Source organism: Equus caballus, chromosome 17 (genome assembly GCF_041296265.1).
Source record: "Equus caballus isolate H_3958 breed thoroughbred chromosome 17, TB-T2T, whole genome shotgun sequence".
NCBI lineage: Eukaryota > Metazoa > Chordata > Mammalia > Perissodactyla > Equidae > Equus > Equus caballus.
In genome coordinates this window covers 22,017,969-22,041,876 of record NC_091700.1, presented here as the reverse complement: position 1 = coordinate 22,041,876, position 23,908 = coordinate 22,017,969, and the positions used below count along the sequence as shown (strand labels likewise).

General features: G+C 47.8%; 1 protein-coding gene across 18 annotated transcripts in view; it reads left to right on the top strand.

The window, feature by feature from the left end:
- SPATA13 (spermatogenesis associated 13) overlaps positions 1-23,908 on the top strand; it is a 346,580-nt gene that overhangs the window by 308,124 nt on the left and 14,548 nt on the right. For 16 of the 18 annotated variants that reach the window (XM_070240141.1, XM_023621399.2, XM_023621395.2 and 13 more), the window contains 4 exons: positions 18,831-18,967; positions 19,843-20,022; positions 20,368-20,553; positions 22,528-22,707. In XM_070240141.1, the coding sequence (XP_070096242.1) occupies positions 18,831-18,967; positions 19,843-20,022; positions 20,368-20,553; positions 22,528-22,707 (683 nt within the window). Of the gene's footprint in view, positions 1-6,038; positions 6,317-18,830; positions 18,968-19,842; positions 20,023-20,367; positions 20,554-22,527; positions 22,708-23,908 lie in introns of those variants that run through there. The other 2 variants (XM_014731973.3, XM_070240149.1) reach the window with 2 other exon arrangements.

The following is a 23,908-nucleotide window of genomic DNA, read 5'->3' as shown; positions in this document are numbered from 1 at the left end:
GTCTGTTGATTGTCTTACCCAAAATTTCAGGCCTTATCTAAGGATTTTCCAAAGTATTACCTAGGGACTCCACTAAAATTTTTGTAAAAAGGAAAGAAAAGCAAGAGCAGGTTTGAGGTGGATGTGTGATGCCTTGAAATTATTTTAACCACACCATAAAACCTTTTGCTCTCATCTCTTGTTGTTTGGATTGTTTCTTTCTGCGTCTTCTTTTCAAAAGTTTCCTTTCAATAACGAATCAGAGAGAAAATGTAGAATCAGATCTTCCTGGCTCAGCACCTGTCGAGAGTGGTGGTAACAGCATTCTTGGGAAAGCTGGCTGAAGTATTGCTGACGTATGTTTTGGTTGTTTTGGTGGTTGTGTGGATGTCGTGTGTCTGGTCTGGTTCTCTCCTGCCTGCCCCATCCAGCTTTATACTCTAACACCAAGAAACATTGGGCACTGGTGTATTTATTAATGACACAACGTGATCCAGGTCGCTTTTCTTTAGGCAAGTACTTGCAGTAAAATGTCTTCTGCCTGCTAACACGGTGCACATTACGATCCCTCTCTTCTGACCATGCTGTGAGATGGTGTGGGTTCCACAGTCGGAGGAGTTTAGAAATTGTGGAGGAGCTCCGTATACAGGAACAAGTATTGCAAATATGGGCCTCAGGGCCTTAAACCATAGTGCCTGCAAGTCTTAGAGACCATATTAGCTCTAATAGCAGTTCTCTTAGCTGGTATTTCGTGCCTTATCATTGCCAGTAATCAGAATTTTAAAAAAGAAACAAGTCTCTGTTTCAGGAAAACATAAAATTTTTAACATTTTTCCAGCAAACTTGTGAAGTTATCTTCTAACAGTTAAAACATTCTCAGTTCTGAAATCTGTATTTGTTCAAATGTTTCTAAACCACTAGAGTTGAAAAGTAAAAAGTCTTCAAAATATCATGTGTCTAATACTAAGTTTCAGAAATTGGATTTTAAAAGGAAAAGAAAGAATATTAAAAGTCAGTGGAAGGGAGAGTAAGAGATCTGAACAAGTAGTAAATGGCCACCAAGTGCCATCCACCGTCATGTCGCTGGTCTCGCACACGGGCCTCCACGGCTCTCAGACGCGGTGCCATTTTCTTGCTTAGCTAAGCAGGGTTAAGTTGTAGATATGGAGCTGGTGCCTTAGCCAGATCAGACTGATTTGAGAGCCTTGATCGCTTCCATCTCACTCACTGTGTCCCAGGCCTGGGCTGTGCTTTTCCATCACAAAACACAAAATTATTTCATTTGTGTGTACAGAAGTATACTTGTTTGTCAGTTTTAAGACTGCACCCTAACGATTACCTTTTGTTAAAACAGAGAAAAAGTGAAATTCGTCCAATCCCTATTTTGCTCTGTTACGTTTGAAACATGCCCAGTCCTAAGGATCCAAAGACAGAGGTGAAATACATGGTAGGCCTTGAAGGATGAAAAATCTGCATGTGTTTACAGAAGCAGGAAAAGCAGCAGTCTTAAAATTAAGACAGTACCTCATCTTTTAAAGGGCAGTTTAGTATTTCTTTCTGAATTAGTCTAAAAGTTCTAGTCAGTTCCCAGGAACAGTGCCGTGTTTGGAGCCATTTTTTGAGAGTTTGGGACATGGACTAGGAGTTAGTGATGGGAGGGTTTGTTCAAGCCACTGAAGACAAATCTCCCATCATCGTGTGTGTTCATGTCCACAGTGCACCAGGTTGAAAGGCAGTGGCTTTGAAGGCACAGAGAGAGGCAACTCTCTACAAGCATGCGCCCGGTGGTTCTCACCCAGCGTGTTCTGGTAACTCGGGCTCCATTTCCTGTGTGCTTGGTGTACCTGGGGCCCCCCTTCTGCGGTGAGGAGCCTGGCAGCTGAGTGAGGTTTCAGTAAGACCCACGCTGAGCCTGCCATAGCCGTACACGAGCAGACAGCATGCTAAAACAGTGTCTACGGTTGTACATCCATGTATGCCAGGAAATGTCACGTGCCGTGTGTTATGTTAAACATCCATGTTATATTTTTTTATATTTCTCTGGAAAATAGCATAACTGTGACCTGTCGATTAAGAACAGTGTTTGTCTTTAATCCATTTGGAATGAAGGGATCACTCTGGATGCTCAATTATTTATGCTAATGGACGAGGGAGCATTGGTCTGAATAAGTGATAGCAAATGTAATGAGTTATTTCCTGTTAAGGAATCCCCTGTTCCAGCCTTAGGAGCACAGCCCACAGCCGCAGGGGGAACACGGAGGGGCGTGTGCAGAACCCTTGCTGTGTGACTCTTGATTCTGGGTAGTCGCTGCTCCTAGGGAAGGTGGACTGTGCCTCCGTCCAGCCAGGGGACGGCTTCCTTGGTTTTTGGCTGCTGTGGTACCCATCCTTGAGCCCATTTGCTAACACTGACAATAGCTGTGCCAAGAAATAGCATTACTCTCTCCTCAGGGGCCTCCTGCTAAATTGTGCCTGTCCTGTAGCTCTTGGTACTGGGGCCATATCCAAATCCAGCGGGGACACAAGTGCCTGGGATAGTCCCAAGTTAAGGACACCTCTGTAGCCCGCAGACAGGCTGCTGCTTTCATGAAGCGGCAGCAGTTGGGGAACCTTGGTTGCTGGGCAGATAACCGGCGCTGGTAATCTTTCTGCATCAGATCAGAAGGTGGTCACATAAGAAAATCTATACCATATAGTGCTTAAAATAAGAATATATCAGAAATTTGGGGCTAAACAGAACCTTAGTGACCACCTAGTCAATCTCGAGAAACAGTCGTGGGGAGGTGAAGTGACGACCATTGTTTGAGTTTGAGGTATCGCTCCTCTTACCTCCCGGTAGCTTCGCGGTACTTCTTTTCCACATGTATGTATGTAGATACATATGGGTCTTAGGGCCACTTTGCCGATAACTTTAATTTCTCTATCTACAGAATAAAAATCATAACATCCCATGTGTTTTCAACTTTTATTTTATCCTCTCTGATTTCTTGATAGTTGATATTAGTATATGGTGTGGCCTTCTCCCCTCTCCTGTGGGACCGAACCCTTTGCTTAGTTCTCTCCGTGTGTGTAACCGCCCAGCCCTGACCGCGTTGTGTAGTGGTGCCTCCTCCAAGGAGAAGAGATGAGTGTGAGTGTTGGGCAGGGTGGAGTTTAAGACTTGTCTCAACTATGCTGAAGGTTTTTGTTGCAGAATTCTCATTGATCTGGTAAAATATAGGCTCTAATCACTAAAAAAAAATTTTAAGCTAAAAGTCAAACCTTCTCTGTAGCTTCTTCCAAAAATATCTTTCTTGGAAGGGTTGTCGGATCAACATCCTTTGAGAAGATGCCTCACTTAAACACAGTTGTTATTTGTTTATTTCCTTTTTTCCTTTTTTTGTCTTTATTTTGTTTTGAGTGTGCAGTAAAGTAAGTTTACTTAGTGAATGCCTTTGGTTTAAGATCCTAAAATCCCAGGGATCTTAGTGTAGTGCTCTGACCCCGTCTCTGGGTTTAGAAAAAGTCCTTGGGAAACAGAAAAACAGCTCGTCCTCTGGACCAGGTGCCAATGAAAAATGAAAGCAAACAGACCGTTTCAGCAATACTGAGGAAATGTGGCAGAGTTCTTTTTGAAAATTTGTAATTCTAACCCAAAAAAATTTTAAGAAAATGAAAACACTCTGATTTTATTTGCCTCCTACTGGAGTTTAAGCTTTGTTTAACAGGACACCCATCAGAATTAATTCTCACTTTTCACTGTGTTGTAGTATCTCAATATTCAACATTTCACCTCTTCATTCTTTTTTTTTTTTTTTGAGGAAGATTAGCCCTGAGCTAACTACTGCCACTCCGCCTCTTTTTGCTGAGGAAGACTGGCCCTGAGCTAACATCTGTGCCCATCTTCCTCTACTGTATATGTGGGACGCCTACCACAGCATGGCATTTTGACAAGTGGTGCCATGTCTGCACCCGGGATCCGAACCAGCGAACCCCAGGCTGCCAAGAAGCAGAACGTGCGCACTTAACCACTGCGCCGACAGGCCAGCTCCTCACCGCTTGATTCTAACTGAAACCAGGTCTACCCTTTCATCCATGGTCTTTATTAGTTTCTGAATTGATGAAAACACACCAGCATTCAAGATGTTACCTCAGAGCAAAGAATTTCTTGAATTGCCTAGAACAACACTTCTCAGACCCAAATGTGCATTTGAACGCCCTAGATCTTGTTAAAATGCAGGTTCTGATTCCACAGATCTGGCGCAGGGGGCCTGAAGAGTCTTCACTTCTAACCAGCTCCCAGGTTGTGCCAATGCTGGTGGTCCATGTGCCACACTGAGTAGCAAGGCCCTCGCTCCCGTTCTCTGGGGTAGTAATACTCTGTGTGTTACTGTAAAAGGAGAGTTTTGTGGCCAGATGAGATTGGGAAATCCTAGGTTACACAGATGTCATTATTTGAACTTCTTGAGTATGTGGTGTATAGGAAACTTTTCCATAGAGTGTGGTCTGCTCGGAAGAACAATTTCAAGGAGTTTTTGAGTGAATAATTCAAAGAAGCACCACCTGGTGCTGGCCCCATGGCTGAGTGGTTACGTTCGCCCGCACCGCTTCTGGGGCCCAGGGTTTCGCCGGTTCGGATCCTGGGTGCGAACATGGCGCCGCTCATCAGGCCATGCTGAGGCGGCATCCCACATGCCGCAACTAGAAGGACCTACAACTAAAATATACAACTATGTCCTGGGGGGATTTGGGGAGAAAAAAGCAGGAAAAAAAAAAAAAAAGATTGGCACCTGAGCTAACAACTGTTGCTAATCTTTAAAAAAAACAAAAGAAGCATCACCTTTATTAAGAAGAGATATGCCCCTGTTGAATGAACTATTTATTAACCTTTAAAAATTTTTGACTCTTTTAAATCTTTTTTTAAATACTTGCAAAAGAAAGATTTGAACTGTGACTGTGAATGTGTGTGTGGGTGTGGGTGTGGGTGTGTGTGCCTTTGTTGTGAATTATTGATGCTGTGAGTTCCCCAGAAAACTTGCCTGAGCTGGATTGAAGGGTGGGATGCACCGAGTCAATGGAAGTAGCCACAGATATTTAAAAGTCAGGAAAGCCTACAATATAGCACATAGTCAGGCTGAATATTATAACTAATCATGCAGCTTTGCTTATTGAGTTAGTGCTGTGAATTCCTGGGAGCCAACGCGTTATTAGGCACGTCGGGTTTTTCGGAGTAGCAGTAGCATGGTTGGTCACGTTTATCAGGCCCTAATGAAGTGCCGGCAGTATGTTCTCAGTAACCCTCAGAGGACTCTTGCTGCCCCGTCATCCCCACCCTGCAGACCGGAACTGAGCTACCGAGAGGCTGGGAGACTTTCCCCAGCGCACCTGTGGAGCAGATCTGGAGCCCAGGCGGCTGACTGCAGAGCGCATCACCAGGAGTGTGCGTTCACTAATTGGCACTGGCGTTTTTAACCAGCTTTCATTGAGGTGTGACCATGTGATCACTAGTTGCATGTATTACCTCATTGTTCATAAAGTTAAAAGGCAACATCTTCCTGTCATGAAAAAATTGAAGGAAGCACACTGTTTGTTAACAGTTGTTGTTTCACAATATAAACCAAAGACTGGCTCATTGTAGGTAACTTGGGAAATATCAGAAAGTATAGAGGAAATAACCCACATGTCATCTAGAGAGAACCTCTTTTAAAAAAATAATTTTCTTCATTATAGAGGATAATGTACTTTATATTGTAAGATATACATATTACTTTCACATAGTAGAATGTCCACATATTTGCATATATATATATTTTAAACAAAAACCCCTCTTTTAAAGTAATTTTCTAAGTTTACAGTTAACATAATGCAGTATCATAAGTCGAATTCTTGTCATGCCTGGTGTGAAACCCCAACTCCATTTTTGACCTTAGCACGCTCTCTGCTTTTTTTCTCTTGAAATAGATACCTTTTAAAAGCCCTCTGCGAGGCTGACCAGGGCTCTGGGACCGTCACTGAAAGCGGCAAATGCACCCCCACCTTCCCCGAGGGTTCGCGGCCCCCCTCAGCCGCCCGCTCTGCATTTCCTCCCTGGCGGCCCGGGATGTCTGGAGCAGCCAGCCCCGCGCCAGGCGGCAGGCGGCCGTCAGTGCTGAGCAGACTCTGGCCGGGAGTGAGTGTGCACAGCGGCGAAGCAGTGAATAAGCGATTTCTGCAGTTTCCGTAGCCGGGAGCCTGTGTGATTCTCCGTGATGCTCAGTCACACCCCACTCCTGCTCTGAATGTGGCTGTTTTGCAAACAGAAGGATGGTAGCTAGAGGGGAGATAGCAAGATTTTGGAGTCTGGAAAGCCTTCACATGGGTATGTGTGCAGAGAACGAATTGTTCTGTCGGGCAAGGTTGCTGAGTCGACTCTCTCTTTCAAGTCGCAGGGCTCTCTCTCTGCTGTCAGCTTTCAGTGTGTGTGGAAGCCCGTCTGTCCTAGCAGCGTTCCGAGGGTGGTCTGAGCTGTGGACGGAGTAAATCAGAGCCCTTGGTTTTGTTTATGGCACAGCAGTTGGTATGAAATGGAAAATAAGAAGAAGCAAGCATGGACTGTCCTTTATGAGTTATGGATCTGGTTTGTATTGTGCTGGGTTCCGCCTCCAGTACATGGAATTCCTTTATGCAGAGTTGACTGTCGAGCTATATAAAAATGTTCCTTGCTGATTTGGGGTCTGTGTGGTTTGAGGCTATGAATTGATTTTTGAAAAGTCCTATTTACTGTTTTCAAAAGTGGTGCTGCCCAGTATTCAGTTAGACACGGTTCCTTATCTCACTCTTGCTTTTCAATATTTTTGTATTGTTAACTAGACTAGTTTCTACTGAAATGTAGAAGAAATGCAGTGCTCTCACACTAAGGAGTTATAAACTGTAATCTGTGTATTCTTAAAAAGGGGTAACAGAAAAAGTACTTCACAGAAAGAATTTTAGCTGACTGCTAGACGTGGATGCAGTAGGGTGCTTAGAAGAAGTCTCGTCTCTGTTTTTGCCGTAAATCAGTGCCAGGAGCTCAGACGGGGGGGACTAAGATTGTAGGTGACAACTTGACGGCAGCCTGGGCCTCGCCGTAGCAATAGTTTGTAGTTTGTGCGTCCTCCTTGTTTTGATTGGTTTTCTCTGCTGGCTGAGAGCAGACAGGGATGTGGTTATGGCTTCTATGTCTGGCGGATTAAAGAAACAAGACCGGCATGTACTCCATTTCACTAACAAAAATTTAGAGAAAGAGAAAATACTGGCCCAATGATTTCTGCATTCAGAATGTAGGCATGCCTGCCAAGTGGCTGTGCTTGTTGACTTGAGTGACCGAGTACGATGGTCTCAGTGTCCGACGTGGTCCAAGCGAGGCCGGAATGGAGAGGGGAGGAGTGCTGGCCTCCCCACTCGTCCTGGACCCGATGGGCATCTCTGTGTTTATTCCAGCCAGGCGAGCGCAGCCGTGGGCAGCATGGTAGCCCGGGCTAGCCTGTGGCTCCTCCCTCCAGCATTCCTCTGCTCCCAGGGCATGGTTCCCCGCCTTCTTCCCACACTCATGCAAAGGCCAGGCGAAGGCCTGACCCAGCCTCTGGCTCTGAGGGCAATGCTCTCAATGCAGCTACAGAGACACAGCCTGTCAGAATCTCCTGCGGCAAGGCTTTGTGCCCTCCACCCCCCCAACCCCCGCCCAGGCCCTGGTGTGCTGTTAGGGCTCCCATGCCCCAGCCTGGCCGTCAGGAGTGGCCTGCTTCCTTTGATGAGTGTGCTGGAAAGAAGAGGAGCACTCAGTGCCTCTGACTGGGAGGGCCAGTTCTCTAGAAATCTCTTTTCTTGCTCTGAACGTTCACTGGTTCGGTGTGTTCCGAAGACTGTAGTTCATATACTCACTCTGCTAAACACATATGTATAATGGAAATGACAGCAAACACAATATTTAATTGACTTTAAATGATATGCCAGCAGAAAATAAAGTGTAGAGCTTGCTAAATGGTGGATTCTGTTTTATTCGAGAGCCTCCAGTGGGCAGGGGCCAGGGAGGGCCTGTGAGCCCCGAGGGGCAGCCCGGCTCTCAGGAGGAAGCTCCTGCCGGGAGGAGGCGCGGAGCCCGGGCCATCAGGCTGTGTCTTGTCCTGTCCTGTCCTGTTGGTGTGAGCTAAGTGAGGCCAGGACCCAGGCAGGCACATAGTAAGATCGTTTTGGAGCCAGACAGACCTGGGTTTGAACTCCAGCCCTGCCACTTGGGAGCAGTTACTTAACCTCTTTGAGCGACAGTTTCCTCCTCTGTAAATGGACAGTAATAATTCTAGGATGCTCATGAGGCTTGAAAGAGGTGATTCATATCAAGCGCAGTGCCTGGTCCCCACTAAGAGTTCATTCTGGGGATGTGGGGAAACTGAATGGGTTCCTGCTCAGCGTTTGTGCGGCCATCGAGTGAGGCAGCTGTCAGGAATGGGGAGAGGTGGTGAGACCCGGCCTAGGGAGCTGTCAGGGAACAGCAGGTGGAGGAGAGGAGCCCAGGACACATCCACGGGTGGCAGCTGGGATGGACGGGGGAGCCATGGTCAGAGTCAGAAACCTGAGGAGGAGCAGCCACTTGCTAAGAAGAGAAATCAGACTTCAAGGGATAGGCCAAAGATAAAACCTGAGGGCTTGGGGCAAGACACTAAGAAACCCAGACCTAAATCCCAGGTCTGAATAGGAGATGGGACAGAGGGTGGAACGGAGGGCAAGCTTCCAGAACAGGAGGAAGCTGAGCTGCTGGCTCAGGGCTCTCCAGCCATTGCACTCTCAGGAGAGAGTGGAGGGGTGACCCTGGGGGCGTCCAGACCCTCCCGCCTTTACAGAGCCCAGAATACCCACTTTACAGATGAGCCCAGGTAGCCTCTTTTTGCTGAGGAAGACTGGCCGTGAGCTAACGTCTGTGCCCATCTTCCTCTACTTTATATGTGGCATGACAGCAAAGCATGGCTTGATGAGCGGTGCCCTGTCCACACCCGGGATCCGAACCAAACTGGTGAACCCCAGGCCACTAAAGCGGAACGGAGCAAGTAACCACTGCGCCTCTGGGCAGCCCCCACAGGTGGCCTCTTTATAATGATGTAGAGCATACTTGACACAACTCTAGGGTGAGTTCTGACTTCAAACTGGGAGGAAAGAAAATTATTCCTAGATAGTTTAAAATAAAACTTATTAAACCATTTGTAGGAACAAAAATCCACTTTTAGGGGTTTGGTGTAAATTAAGGTCAGTTATGATATAAGTTACTCTTGTCACTGCTCTGGGCAGCAGAAGTCCACAGTGGCCCTAAGCTGAGTACAGATGTAAACTGTAGAGAGAATTATTTTCAAAAGACCCTTAGACATAATAAAAGGTTACCAGTAAAGGCTAGCATGACCATTTCTGGGACCCTCTTGGACCTTCTTATTGTCAATAAAAGATTCAAAAATACTATTTATGGAAAATGGCTTGAAAGTCTAGATTAGGCATAGCAGTGACTTTCCTGAGAGTAACATTTTAGATTCTAGAATCTGAAAGATATTTCATGCTTTAATTCAGTCAACTAACACTGACTGTAATAAGCACGTTCCTTGTCCCTGAGAAGGTCACAGCTGGGGTGGGAGTGGGGGCGGGTCTGAGGAGGTAGACACATAAACAGCTGGTAGAATACCGTAGTTGAACAGCTAAAATATAGCAGCAATATAATTGTGATAAGTATTTTAAAAGAGGGTAAGCCTAATGTTCTTCTAGAACATCAGAGACAGAGATTGTCATCGCAGGGGGTCAGGGACAATAGGGAGGAGAACCGCAAAGTCCTGGAGCCTGTCTCCAGGCAGGAAGAGTAACTGCCTTGAAGGACGAGTCGGAATTTGAGGGGCTGTTTTGGGCGGGAGGTCGCTCCAGGTGGAGAGGTCTGCCTGGACGAAAGGGTTCTGTCCTATTTGTTAATACAGGGAACATTCACTGGTACAAAGGGGCTAAAGCAACCGAGGGGATCAGAGTCCTGTGCCCTCCAACTTGCGGCTGGCTGCGTGGACAGGCCAGAAAACCCACACATGCTAGAACACATCCGCACATGTGGGTTTGAAGGAAGTTTAGCCTCAAGTTCCCGTGGTCCCCATGTTTAGCCAGGCATCAGAATCACTTGGAGAGGGGCTGACCCCGTGGCCAAGTGGTGAAGTTCTTGCGCTCCGCTGTCACCGCCCAGGGTTTCACTGGTTCGGATCCTGGGCACGGACACGGCACCACTGGTCAGGCCATGCTGAGGCGGCATCCCACATGCCACAACTAGAAGGACCCACAGCTAAAATATGCCACTATGTACTGGTGACATTTGGGGAGAAAAAGCAGAAGAAAAAAAAAGATTGGCAACAGATGTTAGCTCAGGTGCCAAATAAAGAAAAAAAAAGAATCACTTGGCGAGCTTTTGAAACTAGCTTCTCCACAGACATCCCCGCCTCACCTCCCCACCCTGTCAACAGCCTGGTTCTTGCTGTGGCCCAGTGAAGGGCAGCAGTCTGTTTTTCTAAATGTTTCCCATGTGATTGGATACTATCAACCCTGGGTGTTGGGAGCCGCTGAAGAGGGGTGGCCCGGAAGCTGCATGTTGGATGTTGAACCCTGTTTGACATCAACCCCCTGAGGCCTGGCTCGTGCCCTCTGTGTTCTGGTGCTGAGGGTTTTGGCCCACGGTTTCGCCCACGCAGCAGCGGCCTTGCGAAAGCTGCGCCCGGCTCTGAACACCGGCTGCCTGCCGGCCGGCCTGCATTTGCCATTTCCGTTTTTAAGATGGGAAGCGAGAATGGCTTATCTGGAACCTGAGGAAGTCTGAGTGATCAGCAGGAGGTTTGCTGAAATGTGTGTTTTTAACAGATTAGTCTAAGCGGGGGAATTTCCCTGAAGTCACTCCTGTTTGAGTGAGGGGAAGTCCCCACCGGGGAGCGGCCCTGGCCGGGAAGAGTGCTCGCTGCTCATAGGGAGGCGGTGTTGGCCATTGCCTGGGCCTGAGCGGGACGCCTGCCCTGAGCGGGACACCTGCCGTGTGTGTATTTAACAAAACCCTTCCACAAGCACCCTGTCACCATGGCGCCGGGAGACAGGTGCAAGAGGCAGCATTTTTCTCAGTTACTGGTGAGAAAGCAGAGACTCAGAGCGTTCAGGGCCTTTTCTAACGTGGCCTCACTGGAACCCAAACCAAGGTCTTTGGGCTCCCAGTCCGGTTGCTTTTGAAATGCTGCCACTCTGATCAAAAGCCTTTAAATGTGCAGAAATAAGCCAAAGGAGAGAGAGGCCCATTGTATGTCTTGAGAAAACTCTGCAGCACATGGCCTGGGGGCCTGCGTTCTGGGTGCGTGAATCACACTGCCACAGGAAGTCCTAGTCTTTGGGCACGTGTGATAAAATAAAGTTTTCCATTGTTGACTTTTGATACTTCCTGTCATAAAAGCTCACCTTTAGAATCAGTTGTCAGGTTTCGTCCCTTCACAAATGTGACATCTATGTTCAGGCAGAAGAATGTGACTTATCTGAGGAGGGTGGAAGCCGTTTATTGTTGGCCTTTTAAAAAACGTATATTGCCTCTAATTTTATTTGCAACAAGTCCTACTGACTTCAAAAATGGCATATCCTCCATGAATACATGGTTCTCTCAGTTGTTCCTAAAGCTGCATCTGGCCAGCTGGAAATGTGGCCTGGGGTTTCCTCAGACAGCAGTACAGACTGGAGAGTTGATGAGATTGTCTAGGAAGCAAGGAAAGATTTGAGGACGAGGAAAATTCAGAAGCTGAATCTTAAGATACAACTGTGACAGGGGCAGGGCTAGTAAAGGGATGAATGGTGCCCCAGGAAGGAGGTGGCCCAAGTACAAGGCGCAGGAGACCTGGGATGACAGCCCTTCCAGAAGGGTGTTAACTGTAACGATTAAACAAGCATGTTACAAATTCATTTCCCAAAACTTCAGAATATTTATACATATTTACTCTATGGAAAAGGTATGTTTCTCAGAATTGTCCCTAGCCAGAGGTATGTGCTAAAACTAAGTATGCAGAGCTTTTAGATGATAAAGGATGTTCTCACTGGATTCAACTGCAGCTTTAAGAAGTGCTATGGAAAAAGAGCATAACGTATCTGCTTTCATATTATGTGTAGGAGTTTGGGGTTTTACAAGTGATTTCAGTTTGCAGTAGTCTATCTCCATGTTTACAAGGTCATTTTCAAAAAGGCTTTTCCAACCTATTTATTCAACAAAAGAAATAATACAGTTGGTGAGGACACAGAGAAATCGGACCCCAGTGTACTGTGGGTGAGGATAGAGAATGGTGCAGCCATTATGGAAAATGGTACGGAAGTTCCTCAGAGAGTTAAAATAGAACTGCTGTGTGATCTCGCAATCGTACTTCTGGATGTGGATCCAGAAGAATTCAAAGCGGAATCTTGAAGAGGTATTTCCACACCGTGGTCATTGTAATATAATTCATTTTATAATTCATTGTAATATATTCATTTCTCCTAATGTTTCTGAAGCACATTTTAAGAATTTATAGTAGCTCTACATCATGCAAAATTCCCCTAAATAAAAAGTCGACATTATTAACCTTCGTGTCTGGTTGAAGGTGGCCATCAGGAAGAGTGTGGAAGCCTGTGGTTTACAGGCAGCACGGGCCTGTTGTTTGGACCACAGTGAAGAGGTCTGCCCAGCCTTGGTGGACAGTGGGCTTTGGCACATGTAGGAGATAAGCGTGTTTAAGTAGAGTGGAGTCAGACTATAGAGAGCCTTGAAATATTGCAGAAGAATTTTGTCGTGATGCGATAGATAACCACTATGTAGTTTCTTGTGAAAATGAAAAACTACTGTTTTAAGAAGTTTACCTTGGAATATAGGGTGGCTTGGAGGGAGGGGAGGTAGAAACAGGAGGCCTGAAGACTTGCTGGGAGAATATTCTAGCTACAAGCTGGGATGAGTACCGAATGGGAGGCAGGAAGACCTGGATGTGCGTCCTGCCTCAGACCAAGCACTTGTGTAGCTCAGTGATATTTAAACTTCTTGGAACCTTAGTTTCCCCATCAGCAACTTGCACTTCAACTGAAAAACATTTATTGAGTGCCTTGTGTATGTCAGGTATTATGCTAGGTGCTGGGGATACAAAAATAGAAAGACTGTCCCTTTGCTAAAGGAAGTTACGGTCTTACAAGGGAAATACACAGGTAAAGACAGTGAATGTGGGGAATTGTAGGAAACCGTGCGCTGCACAGACACAGCATCAAAATGTGGCACTAAAATCCTTCCCATCTAGACACCAGGTACAGAAAAATCCAGCCGCCTAAGATGCATATAATTATTGGACAGGAACCAAGGAGTCATCAACTTAGAAGGGACTTTAAAATAAAGGGTAAAGTAGAAAACTTAATTGGATCATGGCAGACCCAGTTGGGAACAGGGATCAGGAGTAGGAAAAAAGGGTGAACAAAAGGAGAAGAGGATCAGTGACTATTGCTACTATCCAGAATGATGCAGGATTACACTACAATTTGGGTACTAAGCTATTTTCGATATTTGGCAGTTTTTGTCTTCTCACTAATAACAAAGGTAGTACTGGAAGAGGCAGGGCCACCCAGCAGTAGGAGTCAGGTGACAGTGGCTTGGGGCCTGCCACACACAGCCGTGTGGCATTGTGACTTCAGTGTACTCACCTGCAAACTGGGAAAACTAATACTGCCCCCACATGGCATTGTCATGAGGCTTCTGTGAGCTGATAGACGCAGAAAGGCCTAAAAGAGTGCCTGGCACATTGTAAGTGCCCAATAAAATAATCCTGCACCTCTGTAATGGTTTTCAGCTTACAGAGTGCTTTCGTATATCATCATTCCATTTGAGGCTCACAGCAAAGTAATAATAGCAATTACCTGTTGAGAATTTACAAACAACCCTGTGAGATGGGTATTATTATCCACATTGGACAGACAACAAAGCTGGGAAAGGAACTTGACCAAGGACTCACACTAAAGACAAATTGTGCAGTGCTGTGATTTGAAGCCAGGTCTGTCTGACCCCAAAGGTCTGCTCTTAGTCTGTGTGCTGTATTTCTGTCCATCCAACAAATACTTTCTGAGCACCTGGGTGTGCCAGGTGGGGTCTAGGTACTAGGAATACGGTCAAGAACAAAGCAGACAATCTCACTGCCTTTATGGAGCTTACATTTTAATTGGAGGAGGGAGACAACAAACAAAATGTATCAGATGGTGATAAGTGCTATGGAGGACCATAAACCCGGAAGAAGATGGGGCGGGAGTGGGAGTTGCAGTTTGAGATGGGATGGTCGGGGAAGGACTTGCTGGAGTTTGTGTGCTGGGGGAGGGATGTAGCGCAGGGAGCAGCCCTGAGGAGGGGTGCCGGGTGTGTGAAGTGAGGAGCCGTCAGGCCGGGGCTGAGCAAGAGGGCAGCTGAGGCAGTGTGTTGGGGGAATGGTCTTCAAGGGCCTGGCTTTCTCCCCTGGGGACAGTTTGGAAAAGCAGAACGAACGATCTGACTTCCAAATGGTTCAGCAGGATCACTCCAGCTGCTTTGATGAGAATCTTAGGGGAGGGGAGGGGAGGGGTGGCAGCAGGGAGACCCTCTGGAGCGGCCAAGCTGGAGGGGACCAAGCTTGAGTGGTGGAAAACCCACGAGAAGTGGCGAGCGTCTGGTCACGTGCTGAAGGGAGGGACAGGATGTGCTGATGAGCTAGACATGAGATGTAAGAGGCAGAAGAAAAAGAATGACCTCTGAGTAGATAAAACATGTAAACTTATTCCCATTTTACAGAGGGGAGAACTGAGGTTGGCAGAGGATTGGTGACTCACTCCAAGGTCATTTAGCTAGAGAGTTGGTAAAGCTAGGTCCTTTGCTCAGGGATGTTTACTCCAAATTCCTTCACCTTTCCCTGTACATAGTGCGTCTCTCCCGCCCCAGGCCTCCGGCCGCATCGCGCTTACCCGCTGGGAGGCTGCGTCAGCTGACCCGAGCATGCAGAACCATCTTGTTTCCTTGGGCTCAGTAAATATTCATCCGTGGTGTTGAAACGCTCCCTGTGAAATCTCTCTCGTGATCCACCTCAGCCAGAGCTACTTTCCTGAGTGTTTATAGGAGCAGCCTAAGAGACCGCCTAGTGTGTGAAGTCTGCGTCTATTTCCAGAGAACTCTATTGCTGTTCCTCCTGTAAAAGTCTGCGTTTTTCCAATGGAATCCTTTTTTCACTTGACTCCTGTAAATTGTGAAATTGTACGTTACCACCGCTGGCTTTTTTTTTCCTCTTTATTGATTTTCATAGCAGCAGCCAGATCAGGAGGTAAAGAATTCTCCCCAGGGAAACACAGTTCAGTGGGTCTTTGAGGGAGAAAGTGTCGTTTTCAGGGCTTTGCTGTGGGCAGGAGGCCCAGGCCCCTCATTTTACTGAGCTTTGCTTCTTTGGGCTCACCCGCGGTGGAACGTGCTGAGGAGAAATGCCGTTGGTGCCAGCCTTGCCAGACCAGTGCGTGCTGAAGTTGGAAGATCCTGCCCCCGTGGGTCTCCTCACAGACCACGGGTTGTGTGTATCCTCACCTAGGAGCCTTAGACTGTTTCAGCCGTTAACCCACACGATTGCTGGGCGTGATGGACTGGGCAGCTGCTCTAAGGCCTCCAGTTAGAAAGCTTTCAGCTTTAGTGGTGTTTTCTTTGTAGTCTAAGGCAGACTCATGCATGTACAAATATAGTTGCTTCCTCAAGACTTTCTCCCCACACACCCCCCGCTAAACACACACACCAGGAAAGTGCGCTAGACCAGGTGACCTCGCGTCCTCTGCCAGCAGCACTCTGACCCTGGCACTGGAGGCGGAAGTCACCACATGCCGTCCAGGCTTCTAGACAGGCTCACGCATGCTGCTCAGACAGGGCGGCCAGACTTCCTCAAGACCCCTACCCAACCCCCCAGCGCTAGACAGCAGAAGCACAGGCAGCATTGCACTCCCGAGGGAAGCCCCCCTGAAAGAGGACCCTGGTATGTGGTCTCGCTCTCTCCCAGGGATGGACACACACGCACATTCATGCACACACACAGCTGGCTCTCTGCTACCCGCTTGCCTACACTCCCCTCACCCGGGACACCCGTGGTGCCGTGGGCCAGGTGCTGCTTCTCTTCCATGGTCAGTCAGTTAGCAAGCTGGGGGCCTAGGAGGCAGTGCCAAGGGTCTGGAGAGGTGTCATCTGCTTCTGGACGTTGTGGTCAGCTTCAGGAACCTTCCTCCGCTGCAATGCCTTCATCCCTGAGGCTGCCTACCTTCACTTTTACCTTTCTGACACGCACGCCATCTTTCCCACGTGAGGCTGGGGATGGGAACAGGGAGGGGAGGGGAGGCGTGAGATGGTGCTGGGCACGCGTGGTCAGAGTCCGGGACTCACTTATCCTCCAGGAGCTCCAGCTCAGCTGCACAGTCATCAGCTCATCGCCAGTTCCCTGACCTGATGTCCAGCACCCTGTCCTCGATGGGGAGGCCACCTGCTTACCTACCTGGGACACACATATGCAGGCTGATGGGCTGTGATTCACCATGCAAGCGCTGTCGTAGAAGTAAGCCTGGGGGCAGCTGGCTCCACCTGGGCTCACAGGAGGGCTCTGAAGAACGGGTGACTGCAGCTGGGTTGTGGAGGTTTCCCAGGTGCAGAGGGGCCCCTCAGGCTGAGGGAAAGCATATGTAAGCATGGGCCCTTGTAGAGACCTGGCTTGCTGGGCGTCACTGAGAGGGGCTCTGTGCAGAGCTCAGGCCCAGAGGACGGGGCCACAGGGAGCAGCGGGCCACCCTGTGAAACCCGGCTCACGCTCTGCCTCCCACCGTTGTTCTCCATGTGCTCAGCGTGTCTCTGTTGTCTCCTTTACTTGGCTTGAACTTGTCATCCTAATCGTGGTCCTGTGTATGCTTGGCGAGGAAAACTTAAGAATCCGATGCATGAAATATAATCATATAGCTTATTTTCACAGTGTTTATTACCCCCCATTGTTCCAGATCTTTTTCAATAGTTTTCATTGTTTTAGTATAAGAATTCTAGGCTCTGTTTACCAAATGTGTTGCTTTTAAAAGTTGCTCACAGCAGCAGCACGGGTGGAATGATAGGGAACCCGGTGTGCAGAACTTGGGGGCGTGGTCCAGGGAGCAGTGGAGCACCTGAGCTGTGGCTCGTCCAGACGGGATGGGCTGTGAATGTCAAGTGCACATCAGATTTACAGACTTCCTGTAAAACAAGGAATAGAAAATAGCTCATTTAAAAAAAGTTCTTTAGTTTAGAAAGTAGACCTGTCCCCTGCAGGTAAAGTTACTAGGAATTCAGATTCTCAAGTCCTTGAGAAAAGCAAGGGCAGACAGCATCTCCCAGTGCCATCTCAAACTAACCTTCATCGTTCCCACCACACTAGCTTCTCCTCTGACTTTCCTGTCTTGTTAATTCTCCCAGTGACTTGGATTTTCTGAATTATCATTGACTTGTTCTCTTGGTTGCTCCAGACCTCAGCTCGACCTGCACAACATTCTCAATTTCAGTTCCCTTTGCCGTTTCCCTGGTGCCGCACCTTAGTACCACTCACTGCAACTCACCTGCCGTCTCCCCAGCTGGTTTCCCTGGGTCCAGTGCCTGCCTCACAGCCCAGCTCCCACCACGCTCACTGCCATCACAATAACGTTCACTGAGTCAGTCCCCGCTGTGAATCAAAGATGCCAGGAATTTGACACACATCATCTCACTTAATTCTCCAAAAAGAAAGAAAATACTTTTTACAGCAGAGGGATGTGAAGCTCAGAGAGATTAAGTTGCTTGCTTAGGATCCCATGCCTATGGACGGTCAGGGGTAGAATTCAGACCAGGCTTCTGTGACTCTTTCTGTAGTGGCAGGGGACCTCTCTTCACACTTGCCACTCCCTTACTCAGAACCCTCAAAGAACCGCCCCATTGCTCACTGTAGCCCTTGAGGCCCCCACCTTACTTTTCCAGTCTGATCTTTTATCGGATGTCCTGGTGTCCATGTACATGTGTTTCAAGTCGAGCCGCTTTTTGTTCTCAATTAAGAGGCATCTCAAGTATCCTGAGGACCCAGCTGCCTCTTCCGTGAAGCCTCTTCCCGTCCTCTTCACAGGAATATTCTCTTTCTCTGTAGAATTCCCTCCACTCGGTGACAGATGAGCCTTGGGGAGAGTAGTCCTGTCTCCAGAAAGACAGTCTGAGCGCCAGGGTGGTCAGTGCACAGTGCTGCTCGCATCCTGGAAGGGTCTTCCTCTTGTTTGGTAAAGGTTCTGTCTCATTCCTGTGCTGGCACAGTGAGTTCCAGCACTCCCGTTCAGGGACAGCTAGTGAGAGTGACCGCGTGTTCTTACTTAGGATGCTCTCAGCACCTTTTGGTTCAGTAGCACTGCTGCCTTACAGCTAAAAGATGGAAGCAGAACACTTTTTTTAAAAAAAGCTGTATTTTTCATTTTCTTTTCCTCCTCAACACATTGCTTAGAAACATTGTTACCCATATTTATGATTTTTACATCCACTTTGGAGCACAAATTTCCAACTATATCCCTCATAGTTCACTCAATATCCTACCTCACAAAATAACACTGTGCTAACGTTGGCAGTACTCTCTGGAATGTTCCTCTTCTCACTTAATGTGACACTCCGCCCCAGCTCTTCTTAGCATCAACTGCTGCCTTTGGATTAACAGATCAGTAGAAGTTTCCTAATGATTTCTTATTCTGGGTAAAATAAAAATGATTCCTTTCCCTTGAGGGTATGTTCTCAAAGGCCATTTGTTTTGTTATTTAACATTTTTTTGTTAGCCGTGTCTTTTAAACCATGCCTTCTCTTTTTTTTCTAGTTTCTTCAGATGGAGGTACTGAGTCCTCTGCCCTAGTGGATGACAATGGCAGTGAGGAGGACTACAGCTATGAAGACCTGTGTCAGGCCAACCCCAGATACCTGCAGCCAGGCGGGGAACAGCTGGCCATCAATGAGGTACTGGAATGCCACACGACACCGGCGAATGTTAGGTACCGATTTTCAGGGGCCAGGATCACTTCAGGCTTTGCTCTCTGATGATTTCTTACTAATCATATTCTAAAACCTGGAACTCTGATTAGAAAAACACTGATTTTCCAGCATTTTAAGGACAGTTTATGTGATTCCGGTAACTAAAGCTCATCCCTCTCAGTTGTACAAGCACTTGGAGTTCTTGCACGGAGCATAAGTCCTCAGTGAGTCAGCATCCCCGTTCATGTCCCCACTTGTCGCTGTAGAATATGATGATGTCCCTCAGAGCTGAGGGGACGTGCACAGTCATCTGCCCCTGCGGTAGACCAACATGAGCTGTGTCCACTCTTTACTTTTATTATTAATTGTTAAATACCCAGAAGTCATTCTGTGTTCTCTGTAATTGCATTTAGGTAGAAGTTTTATTCAAATCATGAATAAAGCATGAATAGTAAGCTCTGGGTGAAGCTGTGAGGGTCTTGCAGTGAAGTCTGGGCATAACCTTTGGAGGCTGGGAACTCTGACATCTGCTCAGAAACCATTTCTGGGGTCAATATTCCAGATATTCCAATTTAGATAACTGATCTACAGATAAGGGAGCTCTTGATAGATCTTTTAGGATGTGGGTTTGGGGTTTCCTTTAAGAGCGTGTGAGAGATACCCACCTGGTTTTGTTTTCCCTGATAAGGTTTTCTCCGTTCATTTTGTATAACAGTCGAACAGTAAGTATTGACCAAAGCCATGGGTGTACACAAATGAGAACCAGAAGGTGTCGTGTCAACCAGAGGGCGCACAGCATCTCCCACGCTGTCCTACCTGCCCAGTTTTGCCCTAAGCGTGCCCGCTTGTCTCCATTCCAGCTGATCAGCGATGGCAGCGTGGTCTGCGCAGAAGCCCTGTGGGACCACGTGACCATGGACGACCAGGAACTGGGCTTCAAGGCAGGAGACGTGATCCAGGTTCTAGAAGCCTCCAACAAGGACTGGTGGTGGGGCCGGAATGAAGATAAGGAAGCCTGGTTCCCCGCCAGCTTTGTCAGAGTAAGTGTGTGGCACTTCCCACTTTTCACAAGTGTCTATCAGGGAGCGGGAGAATGGTTTCAGGCCCAAACTCACTCCTCCTACAGATTCACTCCTTTAGAATTGCTTTAATCAAAGCTTTAAGTTGCTAGACTGGGTTGGAGGAAAACTTCAAGGTAAACTGTTGTTTGGCATTGCTGCTGCGTTTGGGGCCACTGTCACAGTGTGGCTCTGCTAAGGACGTGAAGACTTAGGCTGGAGCCAGGCTGCCTCCTAACTGGTCATGGAGAAGTGGAAACCAGGAAGGCCTGCCTGGTTCCGGGGCCACTTCCCCCAAGTCACCTGTCCCCTGTGTGTGGACCGCAGCTGCGCGTCAATCAGGAGGAGCTGTCGGAGAACTCCAGCAGCTCCCAGGGCGAGGAGCCGGAGGAGGACGCTGGCAGGAGCCGCCACAAACACTCTGAGAGCAAGCACCAGATGCGGACCAACGTCATCCAGGAGATCATGAACACTGAGCGCGTGTACATCAAGCACCTCAAGGACATCTGCGAGGTAGGGCTCCCGACCCTGTGGCCTCACTGAGGCCGTTGTAGGAGTGCATGACGTGCCCGTGTCGCCACACAGGCCCTCAAGTTTACATACTTTCTGCGCCCCTTGGTTCCCCTCACCCCCGCTCCTGCCCGTCTGTCCCTGCACAGACTGCTCGCTCGTGTGGCACTTGCTGTCTGCCTTGGTGAGCATCTGTGGCTCTGGGACCGCTGTTGCAGCCAGTCCTGTCCTCAGGGCACCATTCTGCTCTGTCTTCAATGGTCTTAGCTCCAGGGAAGGCAGCACCCTTTAGGAGCACACTTGACTTTACAAAGAATCAAAGGATTGTCAGGGTCTACAACCCACTGCATCCGATCACTGACTCACAGACAAGATTCTGAGTCACTGAGATGCAGACAAAAAAATTGTTTTATCTGGTCATGTCCAAGGCTATATCCTGCAGTGTCATGATAATTCTACTCGGCTATAAATTTATTTCTCCTGTGGTATTTTTAATTTTCATGGATTTTGTACAAGTGTTGATGCTGAGCCGCAGTCCCCCCGGTCTGATGACTCCGGCTGTCCTGGCTGTGAGCGCTGACCTCTGCACCCTCAGTTTGGCACTGAAGACAGGCTGAAGGGGGAGAGCTGGCCATTTTCTAACTGGATTAACTGGCCAGATAAAGACATACCAGTGTTTAGATTATCTGTGCCCACCGTCTTGTTCTGTATAAATATGTGCTTAAGGGAGTTTCTTTAAAGTCGTATTTTAGGAAAGTAAAAATAATTGCCAGTAATCGTTGAGCCTTGACTGTGTGCCTTCCCTGTGCCTGGGTTAACTCCTCTTATACTCACAGCACTCCCACTAGGCAGGTCCTGTCAGCTCCTATTACAGGTGAGGAAACTGAGGCACAGAGAATTGAAGTGGTGGGGTTGGGATTTAAATGGGACAGTCTGCCCAGAGCCTGTACATGGAGCCTTTATGTTGTCTTTTTTGCTAAAATTCCTATCAACTAGTCGGTGGTATGTGTTTTACCATACGGTCGGGTTAGTCTGTATAATTATACGATGCTGATTTGGGAATGATCATTACATAGACTTATGGCCTTTCCTTCCTACTGCACCGACTCCTGCCCCAGCCATAGTACCACTGGCATTTTCCACAGAGAATTAATCGTGCTCTCATCAGTGCAGGCTTCGGGTGAGAGATCTCCAGGCTTACACTGTGTGTAGGCAGTAGGTGATGGTGGAATCCTTGGGTGGGGTGTTCTTGCTGCTCTGCCATGATAGTGAGCAGAGCTGTCTGAGCTATTGAGCTGGCGATGGCATTCTGTATGTGACAGGTCTTCTTGGCCATGAAATGGAATTAGGGATGGGAGAATGGTTATCTTAAGAGTTTAGAAAATACCAGTTTTTGATCTCTAGTATTTGAAACCAAGCAACTTGTTTCATGAGTATGATCTGGAACCTTTATATGGTTTCTTGAATTATAAATCCAACCACACATACCTTTTCTCTTTCCTTTTGTGTTTTGTGGGTTTTTTAAAATTTTTTTTTTTTTTTTTTTGAGGAAGATCAGCCCAGAGCTAACATCTACCGCCAACCTCCTCTTTTTGCTGAGGAAGACTGGCCCTGAGCTAACATCCATGCCCATCTCCCTGTACTTGTGGGATGCCTGCCACAGCATGGCTTGCCAAGCGGTGCCATGTCCACACCCGGGATCCGAACCAGCGAACCCCGGGCTGCTGAAGCAGAACGTGGCAACTTACCTGCTGAGCCACCAGGCCGGCCCCTCCTTTTGTTTTTAAAATATTTATGGCACATTGTAATCATCGAAGTATGATTACCCCACCAGGGACCCATGGAGGTTAAAATACTTTTCTCTAATTAAAATCCACTCCAAGACAGTGGCTTTTGGCAAAAAAAAAAAAAAACCTGTATTATTCAAATAAATAATTTCTAAGTTAATTTTTTAAAGTTTACTTTCCTGTTTTCCAGGGGTATATTCGACAGTGTCGCAAGCACACGGGAATGTTCACTGTTGCACAGCTAGCCACCATTTTTGGAAACATCGAAGATATTTACAAATTCCAAAGAAAGTTTCTGAAAGACCTTGAGAAACAGTACAATAAAGAGGAACCTCACTTAAGTGAAATAGGATCCTGTTTTCTTCAACATGTATGTCACCCATTACTTCTTGTTAATCACATCTGGTTAAATAATTTTGAAATGTTTCTCCACTAAAAAGAGGAGTCCTTTTTGTTTTGTTTTAGTTCTTCTTTGTTTGCTAGATTAATTTCCTATAGGATGGAGATGTCATTTGTAAATTAAGTCAATTGGTTTATATGGTTAATCTTTACCTAAATACCCCAAGTCCATTTTTTCAAAATCTTCCCACTTTTATGCAGTTGGGGTTAAGGGGATGTATCTGGAGTAATCTCTAACGAGACTTCTCGAGTGTCTGTTGCACGTTAAGCGCTGTTGTCAGGGTTTCCTTCTCTTAGCGCCTGCCCTGCTCTGACGTGGGCATGATGACCTTCCCCGTGTTCCGGATGCGGACACTAAAGCCCGGAGGGCGACTGGCCCAAGGTGGCGCATTAGTCAGTAAGTGGCAGGTGCGAGTTCAGACCGAGGCCACAATAGTAGTAATAATAATAGCAATGACAGCACCGCCTCCTTAGGTCGCCCTTGCTGGGTGCTGAGCTGAGTCGCTCCATAGAGGAGGGAGAGTGGGAGCTGATGCTTGTGGGGAGGGGTTGTTTCTGAATAGCTGAAAATACTGCTGTGGTGATCGTGCAGGTGGGGGATTGGCCCCATAGGTGCACTGGTCCTATTTGGGGCTTTCTAACAGACCTGTCTGGCCTGAAGAGAAGGTTCAGGAGAGTCGTGAGAGGGAAGCTTCGAAGGTCAGCGAAGGTCAGGCTGCAGAGCAGGCAGGTGCCTGGTGACGGAAATTGGGGCAGTGGATCTTGCGTGGAGAACAGGAGAGTTAGGGACAGAGCTGGGGAGGGACGCAAGGTGGGCCTGGGTGAGGGTGGTGGCAGTGGAGACGCAAAGAGGGGTTTGTTGAGATGGGGAGTTCTGAGGACAAACTGGTCATGGGCAACGAAGAAAAGCAGCCATCAGAACTGCCTGCAGGGTTTTGATTCTAATCACAGGTGCGTTAGGCAACCTGTCTTCCTGAGAGACAGGAGTGTGGTTGCAGGTGTGTTGAGTTTGAGCACACTCGTGTGTAAGCCGCGGAGCAGGCGGGCCAGCAAGGCACGCAGCTCGTACAGGGCGGGCGTGGCCGCAGTGAGGAGACACTCTCGGGGTGAGGAGCCAAGGCCCCAGGCCGACCCTGAGGCCTGCGTCCTGGGAGCCACGGCCCCGGAGGGGA